This window comes from Myotis yumanensis, unplaced genomic scaffold (genome assembly GCF_028538775.1).
Source record: "Myotis yumanensis isolate MYYU_CA2020_CCGP unplaced genomic scaffold, mMyoYum1.0.hap1 SCAF_1, whole genome shotgun sequence".
In the NCBI taxonomy this organism is placed as follows: Eukaryota; Metazoa; Chordata; class Mammalia; order Chiroptera; family Vespertilionidae; genus Myotis; species Myotis yumanensis.
The window spans coordinates 17,710,599-17,726,797 of record NW_027223752.1 but is presented as its reverse complement, the minus strand read 5'-3'; the positions used below and the strand labels follow the sequence as shown (position 1 = coordinate 17,726,797).

At 51.3% G+C, this 16,199-nt stretch overlaps 1 protein-coding gene across 1 annotated transcript in view; it reads left to right on the top strand.

Annotated features, from left to right (window-relative positions):
* KCNK13 (potassium two pore domain channel subfamily K member 13) overlaps positions 1-7,986 on the top strand; it is a 71,997-nt gene extending 64,011 nt beyond the window's left edge. The window contains exon 2 of the mRNA XM_070403443.1: positions 6,329-7,986. Within this exon, the coding sequence (XP_070259544.1) occupies positions 6,329-7,200 (872 nt within the window). The 3' untranslated portion in view covers positions 7,201-7,986. The remainder of the gene's footprint in view (positions 1-6,328) is intronic.
* The last annotated feature ends 8,213 nt before the right edge of the window (positions 7,987-16,199 follow it).

Below are 16,199 nucleotides of genomic sequence, written 5' to 3'. Positions count from 1 at the left end.
AGAGATACAAACTGGGGAAGGACACAGATGATGATGATCTGTCACTTAACTTGCCCAAGCCATGCTTCATTCCTTTTTTTCTTTTTTAATATGTTCTTTATGGATTTCAGAGAGAAAGGAAGAGGGAGAGAAAGATAGAAACATCAATGATGAGAATCATTGAACTGCTGCCTCCTGCACGCCCCACACTGGGGATCGAGCCCACAGCCTGGCATGTGCTCTGACCGGGAATCGAACCGTGACCTCCTGGTTCATAGTTCGACGCTCAACTGCTGAGCTACACCAGCTGGAGCCATGCTTCGCTCTTGCTACAGCACCACACATCTGAGTAAAACCACCAAAGACCAGAGAGCCACCAATATTCTCCAGGTCTTTGGCTTTCAAACTGGATTTCTGGGGGCACTGGGATCCCACCAGAGCTAAGAGGCTGCTGTGGGGGTGGGAGGGGGTGCAGAAGGTGGGCTGAGAGCCATCAGGGTGCAGGTGGCATTTTCATAATTCCTCAAAGTGTCTCGCAGCCAGAACTTCTCACTCAGGCTGCTACGAGCCCTGCGTGGTGGTAACATTCTACTTAACCGAGCCATTTCTTTGTAGTCTGGGGGAGGGCAATTTAGCTCAAGAGAGAACATAATTATAGGCGCTCGCTTTTAAGGCGTCGCTTCTCAGTTTAGAAGTTAAGTAGCTCTGGAATTGGAACACCTACTCGAGGTAAGTAAATGATTCTCCCCCCTGTTTAAATGCGAGCAGTCAGAAATAATGACAGCATTTATTTCAGCCATCATCCTAGCTGATGCTTGAGAAAGCATGAAGCGCAGAGCTACATGCCCCCGCGACTCTGTATTTCTCCGGGAAATGCAGTTTGTAAAATTTCCCCTTCAGAAGCTGACGTATTCTGACTCCCTGGAGGCTAATTTTTGTTGCTTTCTGAGTAAGATAAAAATGACGGTGACTTGTACTAATGCACATGATTTAAAGAGTTCTCTGTCACACCCAAGTTTTCAACTTGTATCGTTACGATATGCAGTAATTTATTTTTTTACTTCTAATGCACTGGAGGCCCAGTGCACGACATTTGTGCACTGTGTGTGTGTGTGGGGGGGTGTTGTCTCTCAGCCTGGCCTATACCCTTTCGCCATCTAGGAGCCCTCAGGGGATGTCATTGAGCATCTGCCCCCTGGTGGCCAGTGCGCATCATAGGAACCGGTCGTTCCACCGTTCGGTCAATTTGCACATTACCCTTTTATTATATAGGATTGCTAAGGAGTCTAGAAATGACCCCGAATTCAGCAGTTAAGAGGAAAATAGTTAAATCTTTACTACATATGATTTTATGATATTTTGTCAAAGATGCTTCACTGTGAACAAAATGAGAGAGGAGTTAGAACCCTGAAATAGCAAAGTCTAAAAATATCCTTAACGTTAGGAAGGACTCCTAACAGCTCAGGTTTGCAGTGAGACCATCTCCCCTCAGCCCGCGTGGTGCCTTGTGAAATGCGTTCAGCCTGTGATGTCATTGTAGTTGAGAAATGGGACAGATAGAACTTTTCTCGGGGTGCACTATAGATGTACCTGCCTGGCCTGTAGGAGAGCCGTGGGTACCCAAGATGAGCTCCCTTCAGAATCCTGGGGTGATCGAATGGATAGAATGAGCTCAGATCTGCGCTCTGTATACACCAAGCACAGAATATTGGAATCTGAAGGTCCTTAGAGTTCATCTGGGCCACCCTTCCTCTCTGAAATAAAATATTCTTAATGTTAGGAATATATATATATGTATGTATTTAATATGAGAGGGGAGACTGTTAACAAAAGAGACTTACCAGATAAAATGCGTGGACCTTGTTAGGATCCTGACGTCTACAGATGATCTGTAAAAAACTCATTTTGAGAAACTTGAATGTGGATGGGTATTATTTGGTGTTAAGGAATTAGTGTCCATTTTGTAGGGTGTGATAATGGCAGTGTGGCTCCTTTGGGAGCAGGAAGTCCTTGCCAGTTACAGTGCATTGTTATTAATGGATGAAATGGGAATTTCTGGGATTTACTTTAAAAGACTTCGGTAGCTCCCCGACCCTGACAACAAGGGTGCCCCATCCCTTCTCCCTCACATCCCACCTTTGGTTGATTAAATATACTTTTGTTCTTCTGAACTCAGGTGAGCACATATAATGTCATGAAGAGAAGCTAGTGAAGAAAAGCAATTAGGTTTAGCCCTGAAGAAGCAGCTTAGGTAACATAGGAAAAGAGGTGAGATCAATAAAATGTGCTGAAGAAAAAAAAATAAATAAATAAAAGACTTCGGTAAATAAAGGGAGTGGGCTGGGCTAACAGATTGGCAAAAATGTTGACAATTGCTGGAACTGGGAAATGAGAGTTTATTATAGTACTAGAGGCCTGGCGCACAGATTCGTGCACCAGTGGGGTCCCTCAGCCTGGCCTGTGCCCTCTCGCAATCTAAGACCCCTCAGGGGATGTCGGAGGCCTGGTGCATGGATTCGGCCGGATCCACGCAGGCCAGGCCAAGGGACCCCACCGGTGCATGAATCCATGCATATAAGATCTTTGGTTAATCTCTTCCCCCCCTCCCCCTTTCTCTCTGAGATTCATCAGTCTGTTCCATGTTTCCATGCCTGTTCGTTGAGCATCTGCCCCCTGGTGGTCAATGCACATCATAGCACCGATCGAACGGTCAAAAGATCAAATGATCGCTTAGGCTTTTATAAATAGGCTAGAGGCCTGTTGCACGAAGAGATTCGTGCAATAGGCCTTCCCTTCCCTTGGCTGCTGGCACTGGTTTGCCTCTGGCACTCGGGACCCAGGCCTTCGCTCTGGCCGGGCTCCGGCCGGAGCCGGCCCTGGAGCCGTCAGGCTTCGCTCCACCGCTTGGAGCCTATGTATGCAAATTAACCGCCATCTTTGTTGGGTTAATTTCCATACTCTCTTGATTGGCTGGTTAGCGTAGCAAAGGTACAGTCAATTTACATGTTTGTCTATTATTAGGTAAGATTCTCTCTACTTTTGTATGTGTTTGAAAAATATCATAATGCAAAGCTTTTACATCTTTTTACCTTGAGTTGTTGTTTTAAGACTATGGAGTGGACAACATCTACATAAAAGGGTGGAGACTGCAGGCCTACTAGGACACCTCTCTTCTTGGTCTCAATGAAGGGCTCTTTTGGGGTTGACTGGGGCCCTGGCAGTCCCTGATTGCTTCATTCCTGGCCCCAAGAACCCCAGGGAGTTGCCTGGGGGTCGTGGTCACATAAAACAGGTCGGAAATGGTTCCGTGGAGCTAGACTGCCGTGGACTGCCAGGTGAGCTTCTGTGGCCTCCAAACTACACTTGTACATCTTTGGTCCCCAGTCGACTGGCTCATCTCCCAGATTCGGGTTGGACACAAATCAGATAGGTTCAGGCTGGAAGCACAGGGAATACATTGTGCATTGAGAAGCGGCTCCTGTGACAATCCCTTCATTTCTGTGCCTGTCAAATACAGGGAGACCGAAATGCATGGAGCATAACAGGGTTTAAACTGACGTATTTACATCACCTGTTGGAAGAGGCATGAATACATGTTGAAGTGTATGTTTTAGTAACGACTGTAGGGTTTTAGCTTCTGATGGCAGCCAGTCTCCTGATTTTGGTGCCAGATTTGGCAGCCACTGCAGCGTGGGTGTCTGTGTCAAGCATGGAACTACAGATGCTTGGTCCATTTCCCTCCCTCAGCTCTGCTTCCAGTGTGTTCCCCTGACAGTCACTTCCACTCACTCAGCAGAGGTAGGTGGAAAGAGCACAGGCCTGGGAAACGAGACGCATCTAGGTCCTGATTCTGGCTTCCCACTTTTAGGCAAAGTGACTGAATTCCTCTTTTTCTCACTCGTCCAATAAGGCCAATAGACTGGAAACTAACACCCAGCTCCCCGGCGTGGGGGTGAAGGGTCAGTGGCACCTGGCAGAGCACAGGCCTTGGTCATGCCCGTGTCCTTTCCTTCCACCCAGGAGGACCGACCCTGAGGCTGATTATTCTCAGTCCAGGGCATCCTCGGTGCTCAGTACTCTGAGCTTAAGAAGGGGCGGCTTTCTCTGGAAAAGCCTGCATTGTCAGCTTACACACGCCTAAGCCCGAGAGGGGCAACAGCTATGGAAACACCTCCACGTGCAAACATGAGGAGGCTGTCTGCCAATGCGCCTGGGAACACCCCCATTTTCTGTTATTTTTGCTGATTGGAAAGATGGCAGTGATCAATCAAATACAGTAGGTGATCAAATGTCATGGATTACCCTTTCTTTAATAAAATCGAATGTTTTAAAACCAAATAAACAAGATCAAGTCTAGAAATTTTAAATTCCTGGAACATGTGGCAAAATCACTGGACGTCTCATTCACGGGAAAATCGGTTTGTCAAGCTCGCACATGGGCTTCAGCAACACACCTGTGTGTGCATAAGTCACACGTCCAGGACGAGGCTGCGTTCAGGACCCTGATGCCAGGGGAGCCCCATCACGCCTTCATGCTGGCCCTTGAATCAATGGGCCTTGTTCTGTAGACGGCAGTTTATCTGTCTTGGCCTAGAACAGTGGTTCTCAACCTTCTGGCCCTTTAAATACAGTTCCTCATGTTGTGACCCAACCATACAATTATTTTCGTTGCTACTTCATAACTGTAATGTTGCTACTGTTATGAATCGTAATGTAAATATCTGATATGCAGGATGGTCTTAGGTGACCCCTGTGAAAGGGTCGTTCGACTGCCAAAGGGGTCGCGACCCACAGGTTGAGAACCACTGGCCCAGAAGCTGCGCTCCTTGAGGTCCAGGACCTCGGACAGGTCATCTTTGTGTGACCCAGACCCCTATGCAGGCTCTTGAAATTAACAGATGAACTTAACTCAATAAATTACTGCTGCCCAGCCAGTGATTGAGCATTGACCCATGAACCAGGAGGTCATGGTTCGACTCCCCATCAGGGTACATGCCCAGGTTGCGGGCTCGATCCCCGGTGTGGGACGTGCAGGAGGCAGCCGATCAATGATTCTCTCTCATCATTGATGTTCCTCTCTCTCTCTCCCTCTCCCTTCCTCTCTCTGAAATGAATAAAAACCTATTTTTAAATTAATAATAATACATTATTACTATGACCTGTGGCTGAGAGCTGCCCCACTTTCCACAAGAAAAATAATTGTCACCTTTGGGATCGGACAGGAAGATTTCGGAAAAGAAAGCATGCCCATTTGAATCTCATGCTACACGAGAAAGCTCTCTTCTGATTCTTGGCAAATGTATCACTGCTCTCTTTTCTGTTTCTCATTTTTCTTAGTGACATCCAGTGTCCTACAGCTGAATTTTTAGTAACTTGTCTGTGTGCCTGGGTAGAAAGGTCAAGAAGGTGGAAATCGTGAACAGGAAAAGACAAGAGCAAGAGAGACATTCTATATTTTGTCAACCAACACCTCAGTGTTCACTTCCAGAGCATGAGGTGTACATGGGAAGAATTTTGTTTAAAAAATGAGAAAATGTTGAGCGAATTTCTCAGCTCTACATATCCTGGTATCTGCTGTGTCTCTGCCTGGAACAGCCCCATCCCCACCACCATCACCTTCATCATCACTTGTTCACACACACAGAACACGCACACACATACAACACACACACAACACGCACACACACCCTCCTTTTCTACCTAACTTCTCTTTAGCTTTCAAGTCTCCATGCTTTGTCTTTCCAGAACCCCAATTCTGAAATGGGCTCCCCTCTAAGCAGCTCCCCTGGGACCCTACAGCACGAGGCTGACCACACAGTATTAGTCATCGCCTCACTGGACGAGAGCTCCCTGAGGGCAGGGCCCAGGTCTGTCTTTTCCACAGCTCGATCCCTCATTCCCCGAATGGCACTCAACGCGTTTATGGAACACATGAATTTCGATGAGCCTGTATAAGCCCTTTCTTTGTATGAACCTTTGTTTATCTCTCTGAACAACATCTGTCAAGTCTGGCTGTTCAGGTTGTGTACTGCACTAGGTCGTCCAGCAGAGTGGGGAGGGGAGGCGGAAATCAGCCCACCTACCCATCACCAAGCCATTTCACTGGCCGCGCCCACCTGGAGGACAAGATGCCTTTTCCTGGTTTGCCCTGTGGCTCCATCTCTGAACAACGTGTAGCGTCTTCAAAGGCAGTGAGGACTTGCCCTCGAGTTCCTAGGAGGACGAGGCCTGGGTGCTTCGGTGAAACCGTTTCTGTGGGTCCTTGGCCCACATCAGAGCCAAGACCCTGACCCCATCCACGGCACGGCTCTCCCTCACGCTTCTTTCCTCTGACTTTTGTCTCCTGCAGGGTTCGGGATGACGACTCCCGCGACAGTAGGAGGGAAAATCTTTCTGATCTTCTATGGCCTCATTGGGTGTGCAAGCACCATCTTGTTCTTCAACCTCTTCCTGGAGCGGCTGATCACCGTCATTGCCTACATCATGAAGTCCTGCCACCAGCAGCAGCTCCGGAGAGAGGGGGCCCTGCCCCGGGAGAGCCCCAAGAACCTCTGCGGTGCGGTGGGCGGCCTGGCGGGCTGGAAGCCCTCCGTGTACTACGTCATGCTGATCCTGTGCCTGGCCTCCCTCCTCATCTCCTGCTGTGCCTCGGCCATGTACACCTGCATCGAGGGCTGGAGCTACTTCGACTCCCTCTACTTCTGCTTCGTGGCGTTCAGCACCATTGGCTTTGGGGACCTCGTCAGCAGCCAGAACGCCATGTATGAGAGCCAGGGCCTCTACCGCTTTGCCAACTTCGCCTTCATCCTCATGGGCGTCTGCTGCATCTACTCCTTGTTCAATGTCATCTCCATCCTCATCAAACAGTCGGTGAACTGGATCCTGAGGAAAATGGGCAGCGGGTGCTGCCGGCAGTGCGAGGGTGGCCTCCCGCGGGCACGCAGGAACGCGATCATGCCAGGCAACGACCCCTCAGAAACGGGCGGGGTGATGGACAGCGAGGCGGGTGGGCGGCGCCCCTCGGAGGAGATGATCTCCATGAAGGACTTCCTGACCGCCAACAAGGTGTCGCTGGCCGCCCTGCAGAAGCAGCTGTCTGAGTCGGCCAACGGCTGCCGCCTCCAGACGGGCACGCAGCCTCGGGACAGCGAGTTCTCAGGGGGCGTGGGGGCCTTTGCCATCATGAACAACAGGCTGGCAGAGACCAGTGGGGACAGGTAGGACCGAGGAGGCCGAGGGGAGAGCGGCCGGGAGAGGAGCGTCACCGAGCTCGGCTCTGCCCGTGGCTGGGCTCGTCCTGGGCCGTGCCTCTGGCTTCTTGAAGCCCAGCTTGTTTGGGCTCCAACAAACAGCCGGCTTTCAGGGCCACAGAAGCTGAAGCCTCGATGCCTTCCTCCTTATCTTTATTCTTTTCATTTAAATTCAGTCTTTTAAACACAAATCATAGAGCAGCCCAAGATAGTGGGCTGTTTCTTTGCTCCTCCTGCTCCAGGGTCTTAACTATTTGCTGGAGGGGGAGAGGGAGGGAAGCCTTGATTTCCTGCTGCTCTGACCTTCCTGTGGAAATAAAACTCTTCCAGATCCTGATTTCCTCCTGGAACCCCGCATGGCCTCGTTCACCTCCTCCCTCCCCAGCCCCTCAGCGCGAGCAGGGGAAGTGTGAGGCAGGTCTGGGCTCCGGCTGCCTTCAGAGCAGGTTGCTCTGCGGTGCCACGGCCAAGGCCACCATCTGTTTTAGTCTTTACCTGGTTCCCTGCTTTTTGCTTTTCCTTTTTTTTTAAGATCTTAATGTTTGGGACCTCCGTGTGCTAAGAACATGAAATTCAGCAGCGAAGAGGTCGGGGAGCCTCACCTTTGAGACTAAAGAATACGGTTGGACATTCTCCCTGTCAGCGGGCACAGGGACCACTTCGTTCTTACCAGGCCTGGGGGCCCATGGCGGAGATCATACCTGACTATGTGATAGAACTGGAAACTCAATAAACCCTCGTTTTATTAACTAAGAGTCTGTGGCTGCTCCTTGTGGGCAGGGGGTGTGAGATGTCTAACGAAACAGGCGTTTATTGCACTCAGAGGCAAAGGAAGCAGGAAATGAACCTTTGGAGATATGATCCTCATCTTGGATTCGTGGCTGGAGAAACATTCCAGGCCAGAAAATAAAATGTGGCTTTCCTTGTGGAATCTGTTTCAGTTCTGCCTTCTGGGATTGTAACAAGCCCGGTTGCATAACCTCCCAAGTAGTTAACATGTCCGCGCTGGGAACAAGGGCTATTCATCTTCACGTATGCAGGAGGGAACGTTTTAGGGATGAGAGCACAGTTAGAAAGAGATAGCTGTTGTTTTTATACGATAAGAATGGTGCACACACAGTTCTTCCAGAAGTGACGAGGAAAGGACGGGTGCGATAAAGAAGATAAAAGGGCCTTGGCCAGGAGCTCAGTGGTTAGAGCATCGGCCTGCACACTGAATGCTCTCGGGTTCAATTCCCGGTCAAGGGCACATTGTACCTCGGTTGCAGGCTCCATCCCCAGCCCTAGTCAGGGCCCATGCAGGAGGCAACCAATTGGTTTGTCTCGCATCAATGTTTCCCTCTCTCTCCCCCTCACCCCCCTTTCCACTCCATCCAAAAGCAATGGGAAAAAATCCACAGAAGATAAAGGGGAAAAAATGATGCCTAATGAGACTGAAATGTTGAGCAGAAGCCATCAGAGTTGGACCATCACATCCAACCGCCTTGTTTTTTTACACAAGGAAACGGGCACGAAGGGGCTGCTCCTTGTCTGAGCTCTCGGGCCGATGGGGTACAGCGAGGGGAGCCCAGGTCTCCATATGGGGAAGTCGGGCTCTTCGTCCAGGCTCCACACCGCACCGAGCCCTCCTGCAACGGCGCCCTCTTCAGGCCGAGTTGCCTTTTCTTCCAGCGGACAAACCCAACTATTCTCTTCACAAGGTCAGACGTGCCCAGCAGCAGACGTGTGTTAAGTAGCAGCCCCAGGCTTTGACTTGTGGGGCTCTGCAGCTCCGATGTCAGAGGTCTTCATCCCTGGGAGAAACACCTCTTCATGCAGAAGCATTCCAGTGGGTAAACATAGGAGGAGCCAGGGCAATAGCTTCCATCAGAACGTCAAGGTAGCCGTTGCTGCCCGAGAGATCCACGGCGGGCGCTGACATTAGTGATGCTCACATTTAAGCTGAGTCAGGATACGTGAAGTCTCAATGGATCGCCACCAAAGCATCTAGTAATCACAAAGGGAAAAATAGCAACTTCCCCGTGTAGAATTCTGGCAGACACCACATTAACCAAGAGCGTTAACATCACCAGCCGCTCAGGCCGATGTCACGCATCACCGGAAGCGGTGCCCTGAGCAGGACACAGCACCTCTGGGACATCCTTCCCAGGAACAGGTAACTTAGTCTAATCACGAGAAAACCACAGACAACGTGAGAGGCGTCCTCCCAGATAGAGCTGTCAAGCTAACTAGAGACAGAAAGACCGCTGTGCTGTCTCAGGTGGGAAGAGACCGAGGAGGCGTGACGATGAAATCCAACATGGGAGCCTGGACTGGACTGGATCTTGACACATGAAAAGGACGTTAGTGGGAAAGCGGGGTGAGCCCCGACAACTTGTAGCCTAGTTGGTCATCGTCTTTACTAAGGTTGCATTCTTGGTTTTGATGGTTGCTCTGTGGTTATGGAAGGTGTTCACATACGGGGAAGTTGAGTAGAGGTATATGGGAACTCTCTGTATGACCTTTGCAATTTGGCTAGACATCCAAAGTTCTCTCAGAGTGAAACGTTAAAAAAAATCGAAACTTTCTCAGGATGGCACACAGCCAGTCACACCTCGATTTGGGCCAGGAGCTGAGCACACACAGAGGACTCCAATCGGATCTCACATCCCACGCGAGTCATGGCCAGGGATCTCCAGCAGCCGCCCAGAGTGTGGTCCAGCCCAGCAGCAGCCCCTGGGGATGTGTTGGAAGTGCAGATTCTCAGCGCTCCAACCCGACGGAAGGAATCGGAGGCGCGAAGGGCAGGGCCTGGCGATCTGCATCTTAACGCGTCCTCCGGGTGATTTTTTTTCCAGGAAAGAATGTTGTCCTGAGCGTGAGCTGGAAAGGACAGGAGAGAGGCCCTCCCCTGGAGCCCCACTCCTGTCCCCACCACGTTCTGCCGCTGTGACCGTATCCCAGTGCCTCCCAGACTGAATCTCTGGTCTGCATCTCGGAGCCATTGCTGGTGAACTTGACTTGCCCAGACGCCAAAACATCTACTGTGGAAACAGCTCCCACGGAAGAATTAGAAGGAATCAGACGAGGGTAATGTGTTGGCATCCTGGATTCAGGCAGAGGTGGTGCTGTGTTATTTGAAAGGGACTTTTTAAAAATTATCACCTCATGATGGTCCTTGGGTAGAAGATTTCTGTGTCACCCTAGGCTGTTGGCTATGGTTAGTCTTCCCAGCAGCAGCCTTGGAATTGGAGTCAATGCAGAATCACCTGCCAGAGGCACCGCGCATCCAACATCCTCAAACCCCGAGAGGCACCTAGGGACATTTTTTTAAAGGCCTTTCCCTAGACCGTCTCAATCAGAATCTATCTAGCTGTCTGTCTGTCTATCTATCTATCCAACTCCTATTGGTCTGTTTCTCTAGAGCACCCTGACTAATACACGTTCCCACTTCACTTTCTCATTCCCTCCTGGATTATTCTGGAGAACATAAATGGTATTTGCACCATTTATGAAGAACCGTCCTTTCATATATATATATATGTGTGTGTGTAATTGATTTCAAAGAGGAAGGGAGAGGGAGAGAGAAGATAGAAACATCAATGATGAGAAAGGATCACTGATTAGCTGCCTCCTGCATGCCCCCAACTGGGAATCAAGCCCGCAACCCAGTCATGTGCCCTGACCAGGAATCGAACGTGACCTTCTGGTTCATAGGTCGATGCTCAACCACTGAGCCACGCCAGCCGGGCCCTTTTGAATTATACACCTTCAAGGAGAAGAGGCCTGTTACTGAATGTAACATGTCTAATTGTCTTCACCAAGGAGAATTCTTCAAAATGATTGCCAATAAGGATACCATTATATGTTTTGAAGTCAAGGAACTTTCTAGAACATGGAGTTACTGGTGGCGGGAATATCCAGTTACAACAGTCTGGTTTTGATCCAAAACGTTTCTTCTTTCCTATTCTAATTTTTTCTCAGATTAGTGATGGGACTGGGGGCTGGAATCCTGACATGGTGTGAAACCCCTGGTGTGGAACCCTGGTGTGGAACCCTGGTGTGGAACCCTGGTGTGGAACCCTGGTGTGGAACTCCTGGTGTGGAGCCCTGGTGTGGAACTCCTGGTGTGGAGCCCTGGTGTGGAGCCCTGGTGTGGAGCCCTGGTGTGGAACTCCTGGTGTGGAGCCCTGGTGTGGAACCCTGGTGTGGAACCCTGGTGTGGAGCCCTGGTGTGGAGCCCTGGTGTGGAACTCCTGGTGTGGAACCCTGGTGTGGAACCCTGGTGTGGAACCCTGGTGTGGAGCCCTGGTGTGGAGCCCTGGTGGGGAACCCCTGGAGTGGAGCCCTGGTGGGGAACCCCTGGAGTGGAGCCCTGGTGTGGAGCCCTGGTGTGGAGCCCTGGTGGGGAGCCCTGGTGGGGAACCCCTGGAGTGGAGCCCTGGAGTGGAGCCCTGGTGTGGAACCCTGGTGGGGAACCCCTGGTGGGGAACCCCTAGAGTGGAGCCCTGGTGTGGAACCCTGGTGCAGAGTCCCTGGTGCGGTGCCCCTGGTGTGGAGCAGCAGACAGCTTCCTGGGCAATGTTTCACGTGCCCGTTCTCTGTGCTGAACGTGTGGCCACAGCTGTTCTTCAGCTACGGAGACTGCCCCTCACGCAGAGGCCTGCGAAGAAAAATGTCAGACACCTTCCCCCATCCGTTCCATGTGCAAAGCCTCACGTAAGTGGACCCTTAACTAGAAGCCTCAGTTGTCCCATGAGTAGAAGATATGACGAACGGGCCAGGGGAGTGGATGCCGCCATGATTAATGTCATGACTAAGCTGCTTGATATGCTTCGTGCTGAGTCATGGTCACAGCTCATCGCAAGGCCCATCCCACGGCCCCTCTTGGTCCAGTCAGTCGGCTGCCTTTCGGCCACCGAGCAATCTTGGGGGCCGCGGAGGGAGAGGAAGAGGCTGATCTGAAGATGCACCCTTCCTACCCTTGGACGCTCCATTTTCATACTCAGCTTAACCCCCGCGATCCCGCACTTCTCCCCTTCCCTTAATTACCTGGTCCTTTTACCTCTCACCTCAGCAGCCCGCTTCTGGCCTGGCTGGCGTGGCTCAGTAAGCACCCGTACGCCTATAGGCGGAGGGTTCGATTCCCAGTCAGGGCACATACTCAGGTTTCGGGTTTGATCCCCGGTTGGGATGTGTATGGGGTGGTTCTCTCTCTCTCTCTCTCTCTCTCTCTCTCTCTCTCTCTCTCTCTCTCTCTCTTCCTACCCCCATCTCTAAAATAAATTTTTAAAAATAAAAAAAAAGGCCAAAACCGGTTTGGCTCAGTGGATAGAGCGTCAGCCTGCGGACTGAAAGGTCCCGGGTTCGATTCCGGTCAAGGGCATGTAACTGGGTTGCGGGCTTATCCCCAGTAGGGGATGTGCAGGAGGCAGCTGATCGATGTTTCTCTCTCATCGATGTTTCTAACTCTCTATCTCTCTCCCTTCCTCTCTGTAAAAAATCAATAAAATATGTTTTTAAAAAATAAATAAATAAATAAAAAAAATTAAAAAAAAGTTTTAAAGGTAAAAAAAAGCCCATTTCTGGTGCCCCCTGTGACCTGAGCGGAGCCAATGTGGTCATTGAGGATGTTGAGGTTCTTGGTGCTGGATGAGGCGGCCACTGACCACGCTGAGAGGAGAGTTAGCTGCCCCAGCAAACCTCGCTGCCAGGAAGCAGTGAAAGCAAGTCTTAGGCCCATGTCACCTCCATAGAGACATGTGCTAAGCAATCAGGGGCATATGCGGGCCCCAGCCCGGTCTACAGCCGGGGCCCTGAGCTCCATGAAGTCCCAGCTCCTGTCCTACCTCCGGTGACCGCACTGCCTGACACACCGGCAGGACCCAGGCACCACGGCGGCATCGCCACCAGAATCTCCAGGCCCCGTGTTAGGCACGGAGCCATTCAGGGACTTGACCGAGGGGCTGGACCCTATGGTCCCCCTCTCTCTCCTGCACGGCTGGTCTCTCCCATCGGCCCCCCCTGTCTTGACAGCGAACACTTGCTGAGGTTTGCTGTGTGCCAGGCACGCTGCCAGGGGCCTTACACACGTGATGGTATGTAGTCCCTCCGGTAACCACACGGCGCAGGAACAGTTATGTTCCCTGTTTTACAACAAAGGAGCTGGCGCTCAGAGGAGTGCCTTGTCCAAGGCTAGGGAAGTTACAGGCACTCGAGTTAGAGGAGTGAGGAGGCAGATCTGGCTGACGCCAAAGCTTTGAACACTTAGCCACGTGCCACACCATCACCGCATGGCTATGAAGACACGTGTGGAACCACCGCACCACACGGAGTCACTCCCCGTAAAACTAAGCAGCAAAGAAACCAAAACTCCTTTGCTTTGCCGCCTCGTCTCTCCCCTGCCCTTCAGAGTCGCACTTCCCCAAGCAAGGTCTGCAGTTGCTATTTCCTCCTCTCCCCTCCCCCCTCCCCCCTCCCTCCTTCCGCCTCCCCCCTCCCCCCCTCCCCCCTCCCCCTGCGACCACCACTGCCCTCACCTCCCCTGCACACAGCCAGCACCCTGCAGTGCCTCTGCAGCCGAGGGCTGGGGAGGAGCCTGAGGGAGCAGGAGACAGAGCCTGGGACTTCCTGATGGGAGTCGCCCTGAAGAGTGTGTCTGTTCTGTGGCCACTGGCAGGTCTGTGGCCAGTGGCAGGTCCATGCCAGAGGCGGGCAGTGATTGTTGTTGAAGGGGACAATACATCCGGGGCTGTAGGGGGCTGTGTATGGGAACCCCAGCTCCTAGATATTGGAAACAGAGGGCTCCACAGCCTGTTGCTGTTTCTTCTGCCAATCAGCTTTTCCGCAGTAAAACTGTAACTCCAGTCAGAAAAGGGAGGGAGGGAGGGAGGGGAGGAAAAATGGAAGGAAGGAAGGAAGGAAGGAAGGAAGGAAGGAAGGAAGGAAGGAAGGAAGGAAAGAAGGAAGGAAGGAAGGAAGGGAGGAAGGAAGGAAGGGAGGGAGGGAGGAAAGGGAAGGAAGGGGAAGGGAAATGAAATGAATATAAATCACCCTGGATTATACTTGTCTTTACAGCAGTGCGGTTATAAAATGTAATTTAATATGTTTCCTGGAGGAAAGGGGTCCCGAGAGTCGCACCCCGGCCCACTATGTGCATACAAGTGCCAGTTCACTCTCAGTTCTTTCTGAATTGAAAGCAGGTCCCTGGAGAGAAGGTTCCAGGGACATTAACGTGGGTGACTATTGATCAGCCAGTGCTCCTAATAGGAGGGGGCAGATATAGTCCGAGAGCCCGGGGTGTCCACGGGGGACAGTGTTGAAGGGGCAGGAAGTGGTTGAAGGCAGAGTTGGAAGCATTGCTGAGGGCTGGGCTTGACCTTGGGAACTCTTGTTCCATGAGCTCTGCTGGGACGGACTCCTCATTCCGCACTAACTGGATTCGTGGTAAATGGCAGAAATAAGTGGACAAATAGGCTGACAGGTTAAATGAGTTTAAAATCAGAAGTGAAATTCAATGCACAGAGCCCCAGTCTCTGCAGGAAGAGGCCCGACTGTGTTTAGTGGCGTACAGCCAGGCATGCCCCGCCTTCAGGGAGCTCACCCCTAGGGAGAAAGAGGCAGAAGTAAACAAATAATCACACATTAGTATCACACGAAAGGGACAATGGGACTACAGAAGTGGGAAAACGATGCCTCAGAGTCAGAGATGACTCCATGAAGAGGTTCGAGTTAGAGTGGGTCTTGAAGGATGTGTAGGAGCTCACCAGAGGGAGGACCAAGGAGCACAGGTGTCGGGAGTCAAGCAGCCAAGGTTCCAATCCCAGCTCCATTCTTTACCATTCGTGTGACCAGTGACAAGGTATGTACCTCTCTGAGACTCAAATGGCTTATCAATAAAATACCTACCATGAGGAGTCATGGGAGGTATTAAAAACCAGTAATACACATAGAGTATTGAGGTGCTGCCTGGCCCCTGTAGGCTTTTTGTAGACAGGAGCCACCCAGAGGAAAAGGTATGTATAGAGCCATGTGGGAGGGATGAGCCACACAAAGGCAGGGGCGAGGGTGTGTTGGGAGGCTGTTGGAGCCCAGAGAACCTGGCTTGAAGTTTCTTGCAGTCCTTGACATAATAGCGATGTGATCCTGAGCTAGTGTGTAGCTTCTCTGCAGCTGTCACAGCCCGGCCTCACGGGGTGGTTGTAATGATGCGATGAGTTTGTGCAAATAAAAGGTCCAGCACAGAGTGAGCCATCAGTAAATGGCAACTCTCATTTCATTGCTGGAATGGAATTAAGAACCAACAGGTTGTAATCTGGCGCCCCACCCACATGGAGAGTATTTATCACCAGGGTTTTCTCTTCATTGTATCTCCCTATTGGAATGTGAGCTCTGTGTTCATTCACTGCTGTGAGTCCAGCGTCAAGCAGAGTTCCTGACACATAGAATATGCTCCATGGAGATATGTAAGATGGATGGAAGGGTGGATGGATCGATGCATGGATGCATGGATGAATGGATTGATGGGGGGATGGATCCATGGATGAATGCATGGATGGATGGATGGATGGATGGATGGATGGCTGCATGGATGGGTGAATGGATTGATGGGGAATGGATCCATGGATGGATGCCTGGGTGGAGGCATGGATGCATGGATGAATGCATGCATGGATGGATGGATGGATGGATGGGGGGATGGATCCATGGATGAATGCGTGCATGGATGGATCCATGGATGGATGCCTGGATGAAGGCATGGGTGCATGGATGGATGGTCGCTTGGTTTGGGAAAAGCACAAAGCTCATTTCAGGGAGAACTCCAAGCACAGCTGTGACTGTGGCTCACCTCCAGCTGCTCTTAAAGCTCCAGAAAGGTTTCCAGCAATGGCCCTGGGAGAATGGAGCCAGAGGAGGCAGGTGGGGGTCTTTACAGGTAGGTGGGAGAAATGGGCATAGGAGGAGCTCACCCCAACTCCTGAACACAAGTGT